At 55.2% G+C, this 22443-nt stretch overlaps 1 protein-coding gene across 1 annotated transcript in view; it reads left to right on the top strand.

Moving 5' to 3' along the window:
- Positions 1 to 20568, top strand: part of LOC117083273 (SH3 domain and tetratricopeptide repeat-containing protein 1-like) — a gene marked incomplete at its 5' end in the record, with an annotated part of 43235 nt that extends 22667 nt beyond the window's left edge. Inside the window, 10 exon segments of the mRNA XM_033210736.1 lie at positions 4040 to 4081; positions 5821 to 7485; positions 11195 to 11322; positions 11324 to 11376; positions 12548 to 12695; positions 15169 to 15217; positions 15220 to 15272; positions 16075 to 16231; positions 17279 to 17472; positions 20150 to 20568. Coding sequence (XP_033066627.1) covers positions 4040 to 4081; positions 5821 to 7485; positions 11195 to 11322; positions 11324 to 11376; positions 12548 to 12695; positions 15169 to 15217; positions 15220 to 15272; positions 16075 to 16231; positions 17279 to 17472; positions 20150 to 20524 — 2864 coding nt within the window.
- Between the last annotated feature and the right edge of the window lie 1875 nt (positions 20569 to 22443).

The raw sequence follows: 22443 nt of genomic DNA, 5'->3' as shown, positions 1-22443 counted from the left end.
TCATGGGCAGAGATGAAGTAATTGCTTCCTGGGAAGTACCATCCTCCTGGCCACACTCTCCAGCCCATTTTGGTTGTGTTGTTTTCCTCGCATCTGCACCTTTCTGGCTTCATGTGAGTCTCATTTATTTGAGCATATGACTTCAGGCTATGGGGAAGAATGGCCATTTTAGCACAGAGATGCACACAAAGGAACAACTGGCTAAATGTGAGTGAAGACACTCTTAGGGGGGTTTCATTTCTTTTATTCTGTAACAGGCAGTCTGGGAAGCATTCTGGACACGTGGCCTGCACTGTCACAGTTCCTCCTTGCAGGATCGCAGATGTTTGGAGATTGTAGTGATAACTGTTATCATTGAGAATGTCATTCTCGCAGGCTCTAATAAGTCAGGATTTATTCAGTGTTAATTTGTTAAAGACAACTGTATTTCTAGCCGAATCCATGTTAGACGTTTCTCCTGGCAGTGTTGCTGGGGCTATTCCCGTGGCTTAGTCTTAGGGAAGCACACGCCTTTGAATACTGCTGAAGCTGTGAGTACCCAAAGCGCACTGGAGTACTTTTGCCATATGGGGTGTTAGTCACTGATACACGTCTCAGTCAGACCTGATGGATTCTTGACCCCTTCCTTTTTTAATTTTTTAATTTTAATTTAAATTTTTGTTTTTTAAGAGCACAACCCCTCAGGTGGCCACCGTGAATCTCTGGTGTCTTCAGTTGGTTGAAGCCTATTTGCCGTCTCTGGTTCAAACATAGTCGAAGCCTGATGATGTTTCCTTCGGTTGTTCTTCTGCTGTGTGACCTCCGTGCCCGCAGGGTTCAAGACTGTCAGAGCTGGGAGCCACCTTCACAACTACCAGGGTTTCCGGAACCTCCTTTATCTAGCCCTGGGGATGGAAGAGATGTCATCAGAGGCGGAGGCTTATTAGGTTTACATGCCATTGATAACGAATGAGGAGGTTTTCTTTTATATAAGGGGAGCTTCTTATAATGTGCTTTAGTAGGGTAAAGAAGCTTTTGAGGTCTGCTTTCTCTGGAAGGATAATTTGTGATCCTGCCCTTGCTTTCAACAAAAATATAATTTGCATACCAGTGCATGTTGTATTACTGAGCACCAGCTGACAAATGGTTCTTAACTTGTCATTCACTCAGCCACTGTTTCTTGAATGGCATGTGTGCCAGCTGTAGTAGGAACTTACTAAGGCTCTAGGACTAACCCTTATGAAACAGGGGTCCTGGGGGAAGCAAATGCATATAACTATAAACGTGTGTGGGGATATCAGAGGGGGTGACTATAGGTGCCAAACTTCATTCATTCATTGTCCCATCTAGGAGGTTTTGTGTCTTAGCAGCGTGTTCCATAGTAACACATTCCTGTATCAAAATATTCATCATATTATTTTGAAATTCTCTGCTTAGGTATGTATTTTTCCCACTAAGTTTAGAACTGGTTAAGGACAGGCTATGGGGTATGTAATATATGTACACACACACACACACACATATATATATATATATAACCATTGTAAATATACAATATATATTTATATATATACACACATATATATTTCTCCCTCTCTATATATACACACAACACACACACATATATACACACACACACACATATATATGAAATACATACACACACACACATACACTTCTGCCAAGCACAGAAAGTCAAAACTAGGCAAGGGTTCTTTTAGGGTTCATGAAAAAATAGATGTGCTTAGTTGAGAGCGTCCTTAAGTTGCCAGGGGAAAGACAGGATGGATTCACAAAGGGAGATAGTTTTTTTTTTTTTCTTTTCTCCTTTGTTTAACTCTTGAATTCAAAATAATCCAGACTTATGGAAAAGTTGCAAAAATAGTACAGAGAATTCCCGTATGGTCTTCCCTCAGGTTCCCCAAACATTTCACCCCATTTGTACTTTCTTTTTCTCTCTCTGTAGATATAATTTTTTTTTTTTCTGAAATGTTTGAGAGTGGAAGGTAGAATTCAGGGCAGAGTGAAAGGCGGAAGGAGAGAGGTGGGTTTGGAGGCTTTTTTTTTTTAAACCTTCTGAGATGGAGTTTCGCTCTCGTCACCCAGGCTGCAGTGCAATGGCACGATCTCGGCTCACTCTAACCTCTGCCTTCTGAGTTCAAGTGATTCTCCTGCTTCAGCCTCCCGAATAGCTGGGATTACAGGCACCCACCACCATGCTCGGCTAATTTTTTGTATTTTTAGTAGAGGGGTTTCACCACGTTGGCCAGGCTGATCTTGAACTCCTGACGTCTGATGATCCTCCTGCCTTGGCCTACCAAAGTGCTTGGGATTACAGGCATGAGCCACTGTGCCTGGCGATTGGGAGGCTTTTTTTTTTTTTTTTGAGACGGAGTCTCGCTCTGTCGCCCGGGCTGGAGTGCAGTGGCCGGATCTCAGCTCACTGCAAGCTCCGCCTCCTGGGCTTACGCCATTCTCCTGCCTCAGCCTCCCGAGTAGCTGGGACTACGTGCCCGCCACCTCGCCCGGCTAGTTTTTTGTATTCTTTAGTAGAGACGGGGTTTCACCGTGTTAGCCAGGATGCTCTCGATCTCCTGACCTTGTGATTCGCCCGTCTCGGCCTCCCAAAGTGCTGGGATTACAGGCTTGAGCCACCGCGCCCGGCCGATTGGGAGGCTTTTGCAGTAACCCAGAGCGCTATGATGAGGGCTGGACCTGGTTGGAAATGATGAGGAAGGTGAGAAGTGGTTAGGTCTGGCATATATTTTGAAAGGAGAGTTTAAATGGGTTGGATGACAAGAGAGAGAAAAAGAAGTTTTAAGGATGATGTCAAGGATTTTGGACTGAGTAACTGGAAGACTAGAGATACTGTTATTGGGATGGGGAAGATTATGGGCGAAGTGGGTTATAGCAGGGGGAATCAAAAGTGCGTTTTGGGCATGCTAAATTTGAGATCCAAAAAGAGATGTTAAGAAGTGTTGGCCGGACACGGTGGCTCATGCCTGTAATTCCAGCACTTTGGGAGGCTGAGGCAGGCAGATCACCTGAGGTCAAGAGTTTGAGACCGGGCTGATAATTATTAAAATCGATCATTGATGTTTACTAATTAATCATTATTGCTGCTAATACCGCAGGGGGTGTACACCTACCTGTCATGTTGTTCCTAATATCCAGGGACAGAGGACATGATCTTAGTTTTAATATCGCAGTAGGTGTACACTCACGCTGTGACACTGATCCTAATATCCAGGGGGTAGAGTATGACATGACTCCCAACATAGCAATGAACGGACAGCCACCCGGTGATATTGCTCCTAATATTCATGGAAGACGCCTATGATATTACTCCCAATATCACAGGGAGGGTACAGCTCTTCTGTGATACGGTTCCTAGTATCCGGAGGGGGAGAGGATGGTAATAGTTCCAGTATCGCAGGCTGTGTTCACCCGCCCTGTGATATTGTTATGAGTATCCTGGAAGGGATATGACTCCCCATAGAGCAGGAGGCGTACATCCAGCCTGGGATATTGTTCCTAATATCCATGGAGAGGAGAGGCTGATATTATTCCCAATATGGCAGGGAGTACATCTACCCTGTGATATTCTTCTTAATATTCCAAGGCTGAGAGGTTGATATTACTCCCAGTATCGCAGACACTGTACACCCCCATGTGATACTCTTCCTGATAGCCAGAAGGGGAGAAGATGGTATTAATCCCCATATCACAGGAGGTGAGCACCCACTCTGATATCTTTCCTAGTATGCAGGGGGAGAGGAGATAATATTATTCCAATATTGCAGAAGATGTACACCCCCCCCATGATATTGTCCTTAATATTCCAACGCACAGAAGACGGTATTACTCCCAATATCGCAGAAAGTGTACACCCCCCAGTGATGTTGTTCCCATGATCCAGGAGGGAAGAGGGATGATATGACTTTCAACCCCTGCACCCTGCAATGCTCTCACCCTGCAACACCGACACCCAGCTCAACCTGACATGGGACCAGAGGTGCTGGCTGGGGCTGTTGATTGCTTCTCTTTTCTCCCTTGCCAGACTCAGTAGAGGAAGCTGAGACTGAGCAGCCACAGGAACAAGGTGGGTTTTGCAGGTGGCTCAGGCTTCCTCTGGTTATGAGCTGGGCCTTGGGGTAACGCCGGGGGAGGTGACAGAGCTGAGTACGGTGGGCATTGGATGTGGCTGTCACCCCTCTGTGGTGCGGGCTGGGGGCTTGGGGGACGTTGACTGAGGTGGGCCTGAACCTCTCGTCTACTCTGACACTGGAGGCTATGGGGTCCCACACTTCTTCCAGTGAACATGCTGGCCCCCGCCTGGCCCCGACCGAGATGGGACATCCTTTCCACTGCTGGGGCCCACATGGAGCTGTGGGTTCCTTTCTCATGACCTGGAGAAGCTGCAGTTCGCCCTGTGCTCTGCCTCAGAGATGGGAGGCCACACTGCCCTCAGCGGGTAGCAGAATTCAGAGCCTTAGGTTGCAGGGGCCTCAACTGAGGTCCCTGAAGGGTCTGCTCTTTCCTGAGGGGCTGATTCAGGGAGGCCCTCCCATCTCCGCTCTGGGGCTCTGTCTCTTCCCCTCACACAGGGTCCGCATGTGGACAGCCTGGGATGTGGATGCACCAAGGGCCCTTGGAAGTTCCCTGGGAATGGGATCCATCCCAGTACATTTGGGATGCAGACACAAGGTCCCAGAGGAGGCCTGGGAAGCCAGTGGGGAAGGGAAGGCTGTAGTAGGTTTAGCCTCGAGGAGGGGGTGGTTCCACCCTCTGCCAAAGTCCCTGGAGCAAAGGCACGTGGCTCTCCAGCTGCCCCAGAGGCCAGGGTAGTGGCTGGGAGGGGCTGTGTGCCTCTGCCGGGTGGGGGAGATTTCTTAGCTAATCTAGTGAAGTCAAGTCAGACATTTGCCTCTAAATCATATTTATTAATTTTTTATTTCCAAGGCTTTACAGATGAATAAGGAGACAGTTTGTATTGAAAATAGTTTTTACATGTGAGCCTGAAACAGAGAGTCTCTTTAAATCTAGTTTTTTCCTTCCCTGTAATGCCTCTTTTCATCCCAGATTTTCCAACAGGAAATGCGCTCGTTTGCTCACCTCTGGGAGGGGGCTTTGGCTAGGAATCCACCAAAGACAGCAGGTGCCAGTGGACTGCTTGAGCAGTCTGGCCTTTGTTAACCCTTTAGGAACTGTGGGCTTCAGGTTTTCAGACCACCCAAGGTGAAGGTGGCCACAGGGGCCTGGAAGCTTTCCCATCCTTCCTGCAGGGATGGTCCGTTTCCCTGCACGGAGCTTGGTACCTGGGTACAACACCCCTGTCCTGTGCCGTCGGTGGCTTTACCAATTTTGCATAGCAGCTTTTGAGCTGATCAATAGTTCTGATTGGCTGTTGAGGATTTCATGGATTCCTGTACCCCACCGGGGGGCCCAATATGCTGACAGAAGTTACATTTGTAGTTGTAGTGCTGCATATACATGGGTCCAGTTAGAAGGCTTTGATTCTTTCTAAAGGGAAAGGCATCTCTGAGGGATGGCTGAGCTGACATAGTCTCCTAAAACCATGCTGTCAGGTGGGCGACAAAGCAGGACAGGAGGGTGATTTCGTAGGAGAGTCGGGCCACGGGCCTGTGTGTTCTCTCTGTCCCCATAGTGCCGGAGTTCCTACGTGCTCCAGGCCCCGGGTTTGCATTGCACATAATTCTCAAGGGCTCATGGCAAGCTGCACCAGGGACACAGAGGGTGGGGATGCGGGGACCCTGCCCCCAGTGGACCAAGGACTCGCTGCTGGACTCTAATCTGTCTAGGTATTTTGGTGACTTGCAGAAATACCTCCACCTTGCCTGGGCCTGGAGCCACAGGAGACCCTTCCGAAGGTGAGGAATGTTCTGGAACAATGCAAGGCCTGCCCAGGCTGCCCCCAGGAGCCAGCGTCCTGGGGTCTCTGTGCGGCATCCAGCAACGTGAGCTTGCAGGACCCCGAGGAGCCCTCCTTCTGCTTGGAAGCTGAAGACGACTGGGAGGATCTAGAGGCCCTGATCTCACGGCTGCTGTTCCTGAACACCTCCGGATACAAGGCCAGCTTCCGTGGCCTGTACAACGTGGCGCTGCCATGGCTGAGCGGCATGTTCTGCAGCTTTAGCGACGAGGAGGAGCTGACTGGGCGCCTGGCACAGGCCCGAGGGGCGGCCAAGAAAGCTGGCCTCCTCATGGCCCCGGCCAGGCTCTGCTTCCTCCTGGGGCGGCTGTGCTGCAGGAGGCTCAAGCTGTCCCAGGCCCGGGTGTACTTTGAGGAAACACTGGGGACCCTGGACGGCAGCTTCGGGGACCTGTTCCAGGTGGTGGCTGGGTACGCCAACCTGACCAGCATTTACCGGAAGCAGAACCGGGAGAACTGTACACAGGTGGTTCCCAAAGCCATGGCCCTGCTCCTGGGGACGCCCGGCCACATCTACAGCACCGAGGCGGACGGGGAGCTCCTGCAGCTGGCGCTGCAGTGGGCGGTGGGTGGCCAGAGCCTGCAGGCCGAGGCCCGGGCCTGCTTCCTGCTGGCCAGGCACCACGTGCACCTCAAGCAGCCCGAGGAGGCCCTGTCCTTCCTAGAGCGGCTGTTGCTTTTGCACAGGGACTCGGGAGCCCCAGACGCTGCGTGGCTCTCAGACTGCTCCCTGTTCCTGGCTGACATCTACAGCCACAAGTGCCTGCCCCACCTGGTGCTGAGCTGTGTCAAGGTGGCCTCATTGAGGACACAGGACTCGCTGGCCGGCTCGCTGAGGAGCGTGAACCTGGTGCTCCAGAACGCCCTCCAGCCCCACAGCCTCCCCACCCAGACTTCCCACTACCTCAGGCGAGCGCTGGCCTCCCTAACCCCGGGCACAGGCCAGGCTCTTTGTGGCCTTCTCCACGCCAGCCTGGCCCAGCCGTACAGCCACCATGGCTACCACGGCCCGGCCATCACCTTCATGACGCAGGTGGTGGAAGCCAGTGCTGTTGCCGGAGTCTGTGCCATCGTGGACACCCTGGTGGCCCTGGCCTGGCTGCACGTGCTTCATGGGCAGAGCCTGGTGGCCTTGAACATCCTGCAGTCTGTCCAGGATGCAGTGGTGGCCAGCGAGCACCAGGAAGGTATGATTGCCAACATGGTGGTGGCCGTGGCTCTGAAGAGGACGGGCCGGACGAGGCAGGCAGCAGAGGGCTACTACTGCGCCCTATGGGTGGTTTGGGACCTGGGCCAGTGGAGGAACCAGGCAGTGGTGCTGGCCAACTTCGGGACCCTGTGCCTGCACGTGGGTGCCAGCAGGCTGGCCCAGCACTACCTTCTGGAGGCCGTGCATCTGTTCTTGAGGCTTCCCTGTTTGGAGTGTGGCTGGGACTTCACCCATGTACTCCTGCAGCTGGGTCACCTCTGCACCCACCAGGGCCCGGCCCAGCAGTGCAAGGGCTACTGTGAGTGGGCCCTTCTGGTGGCTGTGGAGATGGACCACGTGGAGAGTGAGTGCCCTAGTTCCTCCTGTGCACCTTCTGGGGCCACTCGGGTCAGGGCACACCTGGGGTTTGCGATTCGGAAACAAGTGGTGGTTTTTCCACCATCGAAAGTGCTGAGTCATGGCCAGCAGCAGATGTTGGCAAGCGCCCTGGAGACAGGCAGTTCCCATGCAGGGCCAGGCCCTCTGTGCCCTACTGGGGCAGCCAGCTCTTTCCGGTTTGCTCAGGGACCATCCTGCCTTGAGCACGGAAAGTCCTGCGTGCTGGGAATCCCTGGCCATAACCCTGGGATCAAGGCAGGCTCTGCTGAGCTGGGACTTGGGGCCCCTCCATGAGCCAGGCCCTGAATGCCAGTTCTTGTGCCCGTGTTATCTGCTTGGTATCTCAGCAGCCCTGCGCACCTGTCATCCCACTTCACAGAGGACACGGGGCGGGTGATTGCCCAAAGCCACAGAGCAGTTCATGCAAAAGCAGCTCGTGCAGAGTGTGCCAGGCCCCACCCACAAATGGAGCTTGTGGGGTCCTCGGGAAGCAGGTGCTGAGCGTGGGAACGTGAGCTTCAGGCCAGAGAAGCCACAAAAGGGTGAGTGGCGTGATGGTGGGGCAGCACTTGGCCCCGGGTTAGGGAAGCCTCTTTAGTCTGGGACCAGAGGGTTGAGAGGATTTAGTCAAGTAATAGGTGTGGATGAGGGGCTGGTGGTGGGGGAGGGGCTGGCGATGTAGCCTGTGTGAAGGCCCAGGGGTGAGCAAGTGGGGGTGAGTGAGCGGGGATGAGTAGGTTGTGAGCGGGGGTGTGATGGGGGTGAGTGAGCGGGAGTGTGAGCGGGGATGGGTGGGGTGTGAGCGGGGGTGAGTGAGCAGGGCTCATACAGGGAGGTGCAGAGTTGGGAGTGGGTGGGTTGGGTGCTGGATGGTGAGAAGCTCTTCTGGAGTGCTAAGCAGGGCCTGGGGCCTCAGGCTGTGGCTTGGCCTTTTCCCCAAGAGCACTGGGGAGCCATGGAGTGCTGTTGAACAGTCACTGCACACTGAGCAGTAAATGGACAGTAGGTGGGCCGGGCTGTCCGAAATCTAGGCCGCAGAGAATAGATGAGGAAGTTGAGTCCAGGGAAATGGCTGAGACAAGGGATACTGCCAAGTCCCCTCTGCCTTGCAGCGCTTTGTCATGGCACAGTGAGACCACTCAGAGGTGCCTCCTGTGGCCTGGACCAGAGCCCCAGGGGCTGTGGCCAAATCTGCCCATTTCCCAGCACAGGCCTGGTACCCACTTCTGGCCCTGGGAGGGATGAGATTTTGGAAAGGACCGTGTGAAGGGGCCGCGGTCCCACACATCTGCCCAAGGAGGGGTGGGGGGTTCATACCTAGGCTTCTTCCCCAGGGGCATTCTCTGACTGGAAGGAGACCCTCCAGGAACCCAGCGCCCCAGCCCCCACTGCAGCCCGGTGGCTCCTGGCCTGTGTGGCACCTCCTCCTACGAGGCCCTCCCCAGGGTACTGGGGGATTCAGACTTGGAAATGCAGGCCAGGGAATAGAGATCATGCGTCCCTGTCTCCCCACCCTGCGCTGAACGGTCAAGGAGACCGAGGGTGGGGTTGATACCCCACATGCTTGCTTGGGGTCATTTTTGAGTCACTTTCGGTAGTTCGTGTCCTTCTAGGAGTTTGATTGTTGTGTCTAGATGGTCTGATTTGTTGGTGTACAATTGTTCGTAGTGTTTTCATGGAATCCTTTTATTTCTGTCAGGTCGGCAATAATGTTTCCTCTTTCATTTCTGATTTTAGAAACTTGGGTTTGTAATTGTTTATTTATTTATTTTTATTAGAGATGGGGTCTCATCATGTTCCCCCAGGCTGGTCTTGAATGCTGGCCTCAGCGATCCTTCCACCTCGGCCTCACAAAGCACTGGGATGACAGGCATGAGCCATGGTGCTCAGTCTCTGATTTTAGTCATTTGTGTCCCATCTTTCTTTTCTTGGTCAGTCTGGTGAAAGACTTGTCAATTTTGTTATTATTTTCAAAAAACCCACTTTTGGTTCTGTTGACTATCTCTTTTGTTTTTCCATTCTCTGTATTTTTACTTCCCATTTCCACTCTCACGTTTATTATTTTCTTCCTTTTATTCACTTTGGGTTTAGTTCATTTTCTAGTTTCTCAAGGTGGAAGGTTAGGTTTTTGATTTGAGATTTTTCTTATTTCTTTGAATGTAGACATTTACAGTTATAAATTTCCCTTTCAGCACTGCCTTAGCTGCATCTTGGAGTTTTTGATACGCTGTGCTATTTTTTTTATTTTTTATTTTTTTAGGTTTTGCTCCATTGCCCAGGCTGGGGTGCAGTGGTGCAATCTTGGCTCACTGCAACTTCTACCCAGGTTCAAGCCATTCTCATGCCTCAGCTTCCTGAGTAAGGACTCAAGCGATCCTCCCGCCTTGGCCTCCCACAGTGCTGGGATGACAGGCGTGAGCCACCGTGCTGGCCCGGGCTGTGCATTTGTTTGCATTCTTCTCAAATTAGTTTTCAGTTTCCCTGATGGTCTCTTCTTTGACTCACTGGTTGTTTAGGAGTGTGTAATTTCCACATATTTTTGAATTTCCCACTTTCCTTCACTCTTGATTTCCAGTTTCGTGCCAGTACAGCTGAACACCTCTGCTTTGGTCTCAGTCCTTCTCCATTCACTGAGGCTCGTTTTGTGGCCTGGCACATGGTCTGTCATTGGGAATGTCCCATGGGCGCTCGAGAGGACTGTGTATTCAGCTGTTGTTGGGGGGCGTGTGTGACAGATGTCCATTCAGCATACCTGGTTTCCGGTGTTAATCTTCGGAATGTTTCTGACGATTATCAGAAAATCAGAAGCTTTCCACTGTTCCCAGCAGCGTGGCTTTGGGAGAGGCCAGTGAACCTATGGTTTTGGAGCCTGGTTGCATGAGAGAAGCATGTGTGGGAACACCAGGGGCTGGCTTTGAACCCCATTCCCCCAACATGATGCCATGTGTGGCAGACATGACGCTTGGCTTTGCTCTCTCAGGGTTCCATCTGCGACAGGGGCTACTTGTGCCCCTGGCCTCATCAGCTCAGGCTGAAGGCGGCCCTGGTCCTCGCCAGAGGGACTTTGTGAAGCAGAAATAGATGGCCTGGTGCAGGGGCCGAGCCTGGCCAGGACCTCGGCCCTGGGAGTTGTAAAGAAGGCCGGCCTCGGGGGCCGGGCGCGGTGGCTCAAGCCTGTAATCCCAGCACTTTGGGAGGCCGAGATGGGCGGATCACGAGGTCAGGAGATCGAGACCATCCTGGCTAATACGGTGAAACCCTGTCTCTACTTAAAAATACAAAAAACTAGCCGGGCGACGAGGCGGGCGCCTGTAGTCCCAGCTACTTGGGAGGCTGAGGCAGAAGAATGTCGTAAACCCGGGAGGCGGAGCTTGCAGTGAGCTGAGATCCGGCCACTGCACTCCAGCCTGGGTGACAGAGCAAGACTCCGTCTCAAAAAAAAAAGAAGGCTGGCCTCTACCACGAGCATCTGCACCAAGCTGTGCCCATGTCACGGTGTGCTCGGTGTCTGCCCTTGTACAGGTACATGGCCTGTCTGAGCTCAGGCTCCCCGTCTATGGGGCCCAGGTTCACAGAGGTGTGAAAGAGACAAGCACAGCGCAGGGGCCTCCGAGCCCAGCCAGCCTCTCTTCGATGCTGGGAGGCTGACGTCTTCCATTTTGTCTTCTGCCCAGGCCAGCTGTGGGCCGTCCAGTGGCTGTGCTACTTCTACAGCGTCGTCATGCCCAGCGAGGCCTAGTGTGTCATCTACCACGAGTTCCAGCTCTCTCTGGCCCACAAGGTGACCGACAAGGTGCTGGAGGGGGCAGCTCCTGGAGACCATCAGTCAGCTCTACCTGTCCCTGGGCACCGAGCGGTGAGGGCTGGCTTTGCAGTGGTGGGGGTGTGGAGGGGGGCAAGGCAGGGAGGGGGGCACAGGGAAGCTGGCCCAGGGTCCCATCAACCCCTTTCCTTTGGATCATTTGATTCCTTGGCATCAGATGCTTTCAGCTGGTGGGTCTGGGGTCGTCCCAGGGCTGCTGCTGGCTCGTGAGTCCCAGCTTGAGCCTCCCTTGTTGGGTCAAAGGTCATCTCAACCCCAGCAGAGGCAGTACGTGCTGGGCTGTTCTTCCTACTATGGTGGCTTTTGTCATCTGACCTCTGCCTGCCCCGAGTCTTCACTCCTGGCTTTCATCTGTCCCCTTAAATGTGACCACAGCAGCCACCTGTGGCTTCTCTCCCACAGAAGACAGAGCCAGTTGTGTCACCTGCTTCCCTGGGGCAGGGTTTCAAGGTCTCACGTCCCATATGTGGCCCACTCAGCTTCCCCCGAGCATCCTGACCTGGTGGGGTAACCATGGCCCTGGCCACCCCACCCACAGGGCCTGGTGACATTGCTGCAGTCACAGCCCCTCAAGTGTCGGACTTACTGAGAGAGCAGGGAAGGAGCCAGATTCCATGGGGACCCGGGAGACTGGCTCCAGTCTTGGCCTCAGGTTCACAGAAGGAAAATGGGCCAGTGTGCTAGAGCCATGCTTCTCAAAGTGTAGTCCCTGGACCAGCAGAGCAGCATCTATATCACCTAGGAGCTTGTGGCAAGTGGGAGTTCTGGGGCCTGCCCCAGGGCTGTGGAGCCGGAAGCTCTGGGGGCAGGGCCAGCAAGCTATACAGACAGGCCTCCGAGTGACTGTGATGCCTGCACACTTTGAGAACCATCAGCCTAGATAGCCTCTGAACACTAACAGCTCCTGGTGCGTCTGGAGAAGACACAGGCCATGTCTGGGAGGCAGGGGAGATGGACTAGCACCCTCCTGCCACAGGGCAGCGTGATGCTCGATTCCCTCAGAAGGATGTCCTTCATCTTTTCCATGCCGTGTGTGTTCACCCTGGCCCTCCCAGCAGCCTGGGAAGGGCAGAACACTGCACACACAAGAGGGCCGTTCGCAGTCCCCACGTGCCAGATTCATCTGTCACCAGACCCACGGGAGGAGGCAGACTGGTTCCAGGAGGATGAGAGCCCTTGTTCTGACACCTGTGTCTGATTCCAGGGCCTACAGATCCACTCTGGACTACACCAAACGAAGTCTGGGGATTTTCATTGACCTCCAGAAGAAAGAGGAGGCACATGCCTGGCTGCAAGCAGGGAAGATCTACTACATCCTGCGGCAGAGCGAGCTGGTGGACCTGTACATCCAGGTGAGTGGCAAGGGATGCAGGAGGGCCCCTGTGCTGTTCACTCTGTCCATCCATCCATCCATTCATCCTTCCATCATCTATTTACCTGTTCATCCTTCCATCCATCTATCCATCATCCATCCGTCCTTCCATCCATCCATCCATTCTTCCATCATCTTCCCATACACCTGTGGGTCCTTCCATCCATCCATCCATTCACCTGTCCGTCCATCCATTCACCTTTTCGTCCATCCATCCATCCTTCCATCTAGCTTTCCATCATCCATCCAACTGTTCATCCTTCTATCCATCCATCCATCCATCCTTCATCTGGTCACCTCTTCATCCATCCACCAGTTTGTCCATCCATCCTTCCATCTCTTTCCATTATCCAGCCATTCAGCTGTTCATCCTTCTAACCATCCATTCACCTGTCCATCCATCCATCCATTCATTCATCATCCATCCTTTTATCATCCATTCACCCATCCATCCATCCTTTCATCATCCATCCATTCACCTGTTCATTCTCCCATGCATCCATCCTTCATCATCCATCCATTCAGCCACCATCCATCCATCCTTCCATCCGTCCATCCATCCATTCATTCATCATCCATCCTTTTATCATCCATTCACCCATCCATCCATCCTTTCATCATCCATCCATTCACCTGTTCATTCTCCCATGCATCCATCCTTCCATCATTCATCCACTCGCCTCCTCATCCTTCCATCCATCCATCATCCATCCATCCTTTTATCATCCATCCATTCACCTATTCATCCTTCCATTCATCCATCCATCATCCATTCTTTTATCATCCATCCATTCAGCCACCATCCATCCATCCTTCCATCCGTCCATCCATCCATTTATCCATTCATCCATATATCATCCATCCATCCTCCCATCATCCATCCACTCACCTCCTGTTCATCCTTCCATCCATCCATCATTCATCTATCCATCCTTCCATCATCTATCCATTCATCCATCCATCATTCATCCATCCTTTTATCATCCATTCACCTATCCATCCATTTGCCTGTTCATCCATCCATCTTTCCAACCATCCATTCACCTGTTCATCCTTCTATCCATCCATCATCCATCCATTTATCCATCCACCCATCACCCATCCATCATCCATCCATTCACCTGTTCATCCTTCCACCCATCACCCATCCATTCATCCATCTCTCCATCCACCCACTTATCCATCCATCCATTCACCTGTTCCTCCTTCCATCCATCATTCATTCATCCATCCATCCATTTATCCATTCATCCATCCATCTTTCCATTATCCATCCACTCACCTCCTGTTCATCCTTCCATCCGTCCATCAACCATCCACCCATCCATTCATCCATCCATCCTTCCATCATCCATCCATCCACCAATCTACCTATTAATCCATCCCTCCATTCATCTATCTGTCCATTTGTTTATCCATACATTGGTCTATCCACCATCTATCCATCCATATGTACATACATCATCTACCCTCCACCCATCCATAATCTACCCACCCATACATACAGACATACACACATCATTCCAACCAACCACCCACCCACCCGTCCATCCAAGCATTCAGCTATCCACACACCCATCCATCCATGTGTCTACACATCTGCTCATCCATTCATCCATCCATCCACTCATTCCTAAGCCACTGCTGAGCACCTGTTGTATGCCTTTTCCCTCCCTCCAACTGGTTCCCTCACATCCTCCCCCAGTGGCTAGCATCTTCTCCCTGAGGGCAGAGGCGTGGCCCCTCACAGTGCCTAGCACCTGCTGGCATACAGCTCATGCTCAAAGAATGTGACCATTCAGTTAACACACAGAAGAACGTGCTCCAAGCGACACGTGGCACATCTCCTCACAAAATGAATCTATCATAGCGGCTGTTTTCAGAGGCTTTCCCAAACACAGTGTGATCTGGAACAAATTGTGAAGCCCAGGAGCCTGGTGAAACTTTCATTATTGAGCACCTGCTGTATACCTCCTTGAGCTGAGGAGAAGGATCAAGAGCTCATGGCCAAGAGGGGACCAGGCCCACCCACACACACTGTTGATGTGCGGCCCTGAGCTGCGGCAGGGATGTGGCAATGCAGAAAGGAACCAGGTGATGGGCTCCCAGCAATCTGGGGGCCACGGAGACTGTTTGAGTGCGGGGGCGGGGGCGGAGGGGGGGGGGTGGGCTAGGGCTATCCCTGGTGGTAGGATTCACAGGTGTCGGGCTCCTGGGCTGCAGCTGCTCAGTCATCTCCTGACACTCAAGTGCATCAGTTCATGGTCCTCATGCCAGTGGTGGGGCAGCCCTAATGCACAGGTCTGAATCATGCCAGTGGTGGGGCAGCCCTAATGCACAGGTCTGAAAAATGCTCAGGTGTACCTGCAGTGTGTGAGAGGAAGGAGGCTGGTGAAGGTGGGTGTGGCCACCTCACCAGGTGTGGGTCTTGAGGGAACTTCTGCTCCTTTCAGGTGGCACAGAATGTGGTCCTGTACACAGGCGACTCCAACCTGGGGCTGGAGCCATCTTCTTCAACGAGGCCTGGGAGCAGGAGAAAGCCGTGTCCTTCTACCAGGTGAGCTGGCCTGTGGGCTGATGTATGTGGGCCTCAGGGGGTCACCTGGAGGGCTGAGGCACAGGTGTGGCAGGGCAGAGGCCTCCCACCTGGAGGCAAGGCCACCCATGCACATGCTGAGTTTCCCAGTGGTCTCACCGGGAATGATTGACTGTGCCCCTGCCCAGGACAAACACTTGGGGCCTGGACATGGCAATGGCCCTATCCTTGCCTAGTGGTCTCACCAGGAATGATATTGACTGTACCCCCTGCCCAGGACAAACACTTGGGTCTGGACATGACAGTGGCTCTACCCTTGCACCTGATGATCTCAAGCAACCATGAGTGGGAAGTCCTGTCCCCATCTTCCAGATGAGGAAGCTGAGGCTCAGAGAAGCACAGGGACATGTCAAAGGACACACAGCATGTCAGTGGGAGGCCCAGGACCAGGGCCCAAGTCTGCCTGCACCCAGAAGTGGGGGACGGCTTCTCCCTTCCTCTGAGCTCACGGTGTGGCTCAGCCCTGGGCACAGATAAATGTGTTTTTAGAGCAGAGAGGAGTGCTGGCTCCCCCTAGTCAGACCCCCGGTGCCCAGGTGGGAGAGGCTGGTCTAAGGCTGCCGGGTGTAGCTAGATGGGCCTCAGGTGACTCTTCAACCCCCAACTTGGGTGTCTGAACCGTGCGTTATCCCAGAGCACAGAGCTCTGCGGAGGTGCAGGGGTAACTGGGGCGTGGGATGCTCCAAGCACGTTTGAGCTCTGAGGAAAGCGCTGGGCAAGGTGGGTGCTGCGGGAAGCCTGACCCCACCTGCCTGTGTGGTAGGACCGGGCCCTACCCCTGGCAGGGACTATGGGCAACCGCAAGGCGGAGCTGCAGCTGCAGCTGTGCAACAAGCTGGTGGCACTGCTGGCCACGCTGGAGGAGCCCCAGGAGGGTTTGGAGGTTGCCCACATGGCCCTAGCACTCAGCATCGCTCTGGGTAAGTCCCCTGAGCCCCCGTCCTGCCAGGATCCACACTTTGCCAGAGCCCAGCCTCCAGGTCTGTAGGGCAGGAGCTGAAACAGCTGCTGGATTTTCCTGGTCTCCTGTCCAGGCAGGCAGATCTGCCCAGCTGGCTTCCCCGTCCGGCCGTGCGGCACAGCCCGAGGTCTCTCACGCAGTGCTGAGCTCTGCTTCCTCTGTCTCTTCCCACTGCTGACCACAAGGGGCACCCAGTGTGCCCTCTGCCTTGCAGACATGCCAGGCATCTCGGTCCCTGTGTGTGCCAGGCTGAGTGGCACATTCCCTTTGTCTTGTGCCCTTCCCACCCTCATCAACCACATGGCTCTCTGGCTGATGAAATCCCAGTTCCCCTTCCAGCAGCCTGCCCCTTAAGGCCAGGCATCCCCTGGTGCTGTGCCAGGATCGTCTGTTCTCCTCCAGAGACAGGGAACCCTGGGCGGGCCGCATGCCCCAACGCCTTGTGCCTTGGGGCCCAGTACACAGTAGGTGTGCAGCTGTGTGGGAATGCATTGAATGCAGGCTCCACAGCACTCGCCCCAAAAAGGGGAGGACATCAGAGACCGCCTAGGTGGGTTTGTGCATCTGTGGGGGAACCTGGAGCTCAGGCATGCGGTGACTCCCCCAAGGTAAGGGGCTCTGATCGTGACAAGTCGGATGTCACGTCTGTGGGCTGCATGGAGCCGGGGTTCCCAGGAGCACCTGGACTGCATGGGTTTTGGGCTCCCCTGGTTAAAACCAGTGAACAAAGGCAGGTGGCTATGTGTAGGCAGAGCTGGGCCATCCAAGTCCGACTTTGCCAAAGCCTCACAGTAGACAGGGGCAAGCCTTATTAGTTCTGCTTTGCAGATGGAAAAGTGAGTCTGGGAACCCAGAAGGGACTGGCCAGAGCTGCCCAGGTGACCACAGGTGCCTGGAGGCAAGCCAGGTGCTGCCCGGGGTCTGCATACCTGCTCCTGAGGGGCCTGTGCCCTGACTGCCCTAGGGAGCCACGTCCTCACACCTGCCCCTTTGGCCTGCACCCCAGGGGACCGGCTGAATGAGCATGCGGCCTACCACTGGCTGGCCGCCCTGCACCACCTGCTGGGCCATGGCAAGCTGGCGGAGCACTTCTACCTCAAGGCCCTGTAGCTCTGCAACTCGCCGCTGGAGTTTGATGAGGAGACCCTCTACTACGTGAAGGTGTACCTGGTGCTCGGTGATATCTTCTACGACCTGAAGGTGGGTGGGTGGGGAGGGGCAGGGCTCGGGGTGTTTCCAGCCCCCTTGGAGTGGGATCTCCACCCAGACCCCAGGGGCCTGGGTTCCAGCCTTCCTTAGGAATGGCCCAGTGGCCTCCCTGGAGCTCTGCACGTGGCTGGAGGAACCGGCAAGGTTCGCAGATACAACCCGGCTCTCAAGCTGGCCAGGCCCCACCCTCAAGAACTCAGTCTCAGCCTGGGAGGCTGACACATGAGCGGGCAATGGTGGCCTCTGGGTAAAGAAGGGGGATTGTAGTTAGGGGGGCCCTCCTGGAGGAGGTGACACCAAACTGAGTCTTGTCAAGTGTCAACTTGCATTTAAGAAAGAAAACAGGGTCGGGAGGAGGATATTTTGGAGGATGGTATCCTCACATTGAATCCACATTGCAAGATCCAACCCACATCCCAGTGCCTCCTCTAGGAAGCCTGCCCAGGGTGCCAGCCTGCACTGAGCAACTCCTTCCTGGAGTCCCGAGACACCTTGAATCTTCACATCACCCAGGAAGGGTGGGGTGGGACCCGTGTCTTACCATCTGCTTCACAGACAGGGGAACCCCAGCTCACGGCAGGTGCAGGGGGGCGGGGCCCCAGCCAGCCAGGCTGAGACCTTGCTGGGTCGGGTCTGTCTCGAGGGGAGGTGCTGTGCTCTCTCTGCCCCCAGCCCTGCAGGGGTGGAGAGCTGGGACTGGCAGACTCAGACCTGGGGTGTCTCCCTCTGCCCAGCAGGCACTTGCCCCTCCTCAGCATCGCACTGGCACCACATCAGTACTCCTTATGGGCTGAGGGGCCAGGGCACTCCAGTCCAGAGACTGAGATCTTGGCCTTAGAACAACATGAGGAGCTGGGGCAGCCCTATGACCCCGCCCCGTATCCCTCACCACAGGCCTGGGGCTGCCCGGGAGGCCCCCGCCCAGTGCTGGCGACACCTGGTGGTCAGAAGGGGTCCCTGTGGCCTCCCAAGTCCCAGACAGGGAGGCGCCAGGTGTCAGGCCCAGAGGGACGCTGCTCACCGCTCAGGGGCTCACCTGGGACCCAGGGGACGGGCCTCCCAGAAGTGGGCCTTTATCTCTCTTGGTCAAGCCTGCTGCCCACTCCGCCTGCCCAAGAGGAATGAAAGGGCCAAGTAGTACCTGAGAGGCCAAAGTCCATGGCTGGGGTCGAGGGGCAGAGGCCTTCACCTCCTTCCCATGCACAGCCCTCTGGGCCTCATCGTGACTATGCTGTCAGCCCAGGCCAGCTTCCCACAGGGAGGCCCCCTCGGAATTCCCCAGGGGCGGCTGTCTTTCCAAGGCCACACCCTCCTCCTTGTATAGGAGGCTCTGGCCCGAGGGCCCAGAGCAGTGGGAGAGAAAGCTGGGCTGGATGGGGCCTGAAAGGCTGGCAGAGAGGCAGGGGTAAATGGGCATCCTTGCCAATTGCCTCTAAAATGCGGTCCCCTTTAGTCTCCACGTGAGAGTGAGCCCTGGAATAGGGTGGGTTAAGTGTGTCCTGGCTCAGCCTGCCACTCACTAGCTGCTGCACACACTACAGGCACATGGAAATGCACAGACACATGCACACACACAGGCGCGCACACGTACACACAGGCACACGCAGAGACATGCTTTGGCTGGCTCCTTCCTGTTTAGTTAGGATGCCCCCACCCCTTCAGGAAGCCCTTGACTCCCACCCCCGGCTGAGTCAGGGGCCTCCTGGCCCCCGCCCCTACAGGCTCCTGGGCTTCCCTCTGCCACAGCCCGGGCCACCTTTGTGGTCAGTGTTCAGTCCCAGGTCCCTCAGACTGGGAGCAAGGATGTTAGGCTCAGCCATGCACCCAGCACAGAGTCCAGTGTTTCACTGGGCCAGGGGGCATTGGATGAGCAGCGGAGGTGACTCAGGGTCTTCTCACGCCCCTGCTCCATGTGTGGGGCGGGGCAGTGAGGGAATGGACTGCTGCATCTTGGACTTTGTCCTTGGCCCTGGGAGCCATCTTGAGATGGTAAAGAGGGACAGGCCAGGCCTGGGTCTTAGAGAGGTCCCTTGGGTGTCCCCCATGTGGAGGAGGCGCCTGGGGAGAAGCCGGGGGGTAGATGGGAGGGTCAAGGTGGAGGTCTGGGAGGCAGCATCCCAACCCAGGGATGGTGAGTTTGAGCCAAAGATGCATTGAAAATGGGAGTGGATGTCTGGGGAGTCACACTCCGTCAATATTTCAGGGAACGTTGCCAGGGAGGACACCTGTGAGATGGTTTTGTACCTGGCCTGGCCCGTGGAGGGCCTGGAAATTGTGAGCATGGACAGGGGCCAGAGGGGAGCCTGGGTCACTCAACGCTGTGCCCCTGCTGTGGCTTGGAGCCACGGGTCCTGCATGGAACTCTCAGAGCAGGCAGGATCTGCCCTGACCTCAGCCCATGGGGAAAGCAGCCACTGCCTGCAGAGAGGGTGGGACTGGGGCAAGAGGCTTGGGGTGAGTGGAGCATAGGGATAGTCAGGAAGGCTTCCAGGGGTTTCAGGGTTGTCCCCAACTCCTACAGCTGAGACCACAGCAGTGTCACAGGCTTCGTGGCTCATGGGATGAGCCAGCATTGGCTGGACATGTGGAATGACCTGGAGACAGGAACAGCCTCTGGGAAGACAGGCTCCGAGTCCCCCTTTTGCTGAGCATGGCCTGTCCCCTTCAGGAGCGATTTGATGCAGCCGGGTACTACCAGCTGGCACTGGCAGCCGCCGTGGACTTGGGCAACAAGAAGGGCACAGCTGAAGACCTACACGCACAGCTGAAGACCTACACCCGGCCGACCACCATCTCCCACAACTTCCTCCTGGACCACGAGAAGTCACTCTTCTTCTACTAGAAGGCCAGGACCTTCACCACAGAGCTCAATATCTGCAGGGTCAACCTGCCTCCTCTGCCACTCTGCGGGTGGGCCCCCTGGTTGGCCCCAGCCACCCTCGCTGAGGACAGCATCCGAGGGAGTGGGTTTTGTGCAAGGAGGATGGTCTCCTGCCTCTCCTGGTGTCTCCCGTGGCTCATTTTCTGGGAAATGGAGGCATGAAAGCAGGGTTCAAATAGCAATAAAAATTTTTTTTTGCAATAACATACTGAATTCCCCAGGGCATCCTTCCCTGTGTGCTTCCTGGGCTGTGTCTAGGGGCCAGCTCCTTCCCTGGTGGCAGCCCTCTGATCTTGGGGATGAGAAGGACCCTGAGTCCAACAGACCTGGGCCAGGTCACCATGAGCCTCGGTTTCCTTGGCGGCCAGAGGGGGGATGGGGGTAGAACTTCCTGGGCAGCTCCCTGCTCTCCCTGCTCAGAGCTTTTGCTAGGTCTCGTGCCACCCTTGCCTTTATCCTTCAGGCCACTGTGCCCACATGTGGGGGCTGCTAGTGCCCCTGTTCGCCATTGAAGAAACAGAGGCACAGAGAGGTTAGGTGTCTCACCCACCATCACACAGCAGGTAGGGGCGGAGACACAGAGCCCAGTACACTGACCACCACACCACCCTGCCAGCTTGCTGCCAGGAAGGTGTCCCCCATTAGGACCCAAGGTCAGCTCCTGGACCTCTCTTGTGGTGTCAGGAGAGCCACAGGCCAGTGATGGTGGCCCCGGGGATCCCTCACTCAGTGTCCTCTGCTCCCAGACTTGGCTGGGCCAAGCCTGGCCAGTCCCACCTCCGGCCACCGGTAAGCCCTGCGGGAAGTGAGATGCAGGGATCTCCGCCTCTGTAGACGCTGCCGGGAAGTGAGATGCAGGGATCTCCGCCTCTGTAGACGCTGCTACCCAGTATTGAAAGCCTTATCTGGGCTGCCCCCTATGCCGTCCCCACAGGCCCCCTCCCCTTCCGGCCCCCAGCCCTCATCCCAGTCCCTGGAATCCCAGGTTTTCCTTCTTGGAATCTCTTGGCCCCAGGGAACACAGCTCACACGGTCTCTTTGCCAGTTTACGGCAAGGAAACCGAGGTTCAGAGACTGGGTGTCCCACGTGATTCTCACATACACTGCACTCTCCCAGGCCCCTCTTTTAAACACTTTAAATGAGGTGACATTCACATCGCATGCAATTAACTGTTTCAACGCGAATAATGTGGTGGCATTTGTGCATTCACAGTCCTGTACAACCACTCACGCCATGTAGTTTCAAAACGTGTTCATCTCCCCGGAAGAAACCTGCCATCCTCACTAAGCTGTTACCCCTCCTTGGTATCCCTCAAGCCCCTCGTTTAATGGAAGGGGAAACTGAGGCCCAGAGAGACTTGCCAGTGGGTGGAGCTCTGATAATAAGGAATCAGGCACCCATCTGCTGCTTCAGTCCTGGGTTGGTTTTCCACCCAGCAGAGGTGACAGAGCCAGGAGGTTCTGGGACCCCAGGCTTGCAGCCAGAGCCCTGCCCCGAGCTTCCCCACCAGGGGGCAGCAGAGAGCTTTCCAGAACCGGCCGCGGGGCTGGCGGGAAGCAGCGGGTCAGAGCTGCTGACAAACCTCACCTGGACCCCAGATCGCTGTCTCTGTGGGTTGGGTTTGGGAATTGGAGAGGAGGCCGCATGATTGGAAACGTGAAGCCAGCACGGCCTGGCTGGAGGAGCGGCAAGCGCCGTCACGTTTACTGAGGACACAGATCTCCTGCCCGCTGGGCCGGGCATGCAGCCACTCTTCTCGGGGTGGGGTCCGCAGGTCCGGGTTGCTCTCGGCCCCCGACCTGCCTCAGAGTCCGGGGGGCTTTGGAACTGTGCCTCCCCATCTCCACCCATGGCTGGTGCCATGAGGGGACTGGATCCTGGGATCCTGTTCCTCTTGGGCAGCAGAGACTGGGGGACCAGAGGAGATGATGGGTCTTCAATCCCCACATTCAAACCCCAGCCCACCACGCACAGTCTAGGTGTTCGGGGTGAGGGAGTTGACGTCTCTGAGCCCCAGTTTTGTCACCACTAAAATGAGGCCGACATACTGGGGCAGAGTGCCAGCCCCAGGGCTAACAGA

The sequence above is a fragment of the Trachypithecus francoisi genome, unplaced genomic scaffold (assembly GCF_009764315.1).
Source record: "Trachypithecus francoisi isolate TF-2019V2 unplaced genomic scaffold, Tfra_2.0 Lachesis_group0, whole genome shotgun sequence".
Taxonomy (NCBI): Eukaryota; Metazoa; Chordata; class Mammalia; order Primates; family Cercopithecidae; genus Trachypithecus; species Trachypithecus francoisi.
Note: the sequence above shows the minus strand (reverse complement) of the source record. Positions and strands in the feature narration are given on the sequence as shown.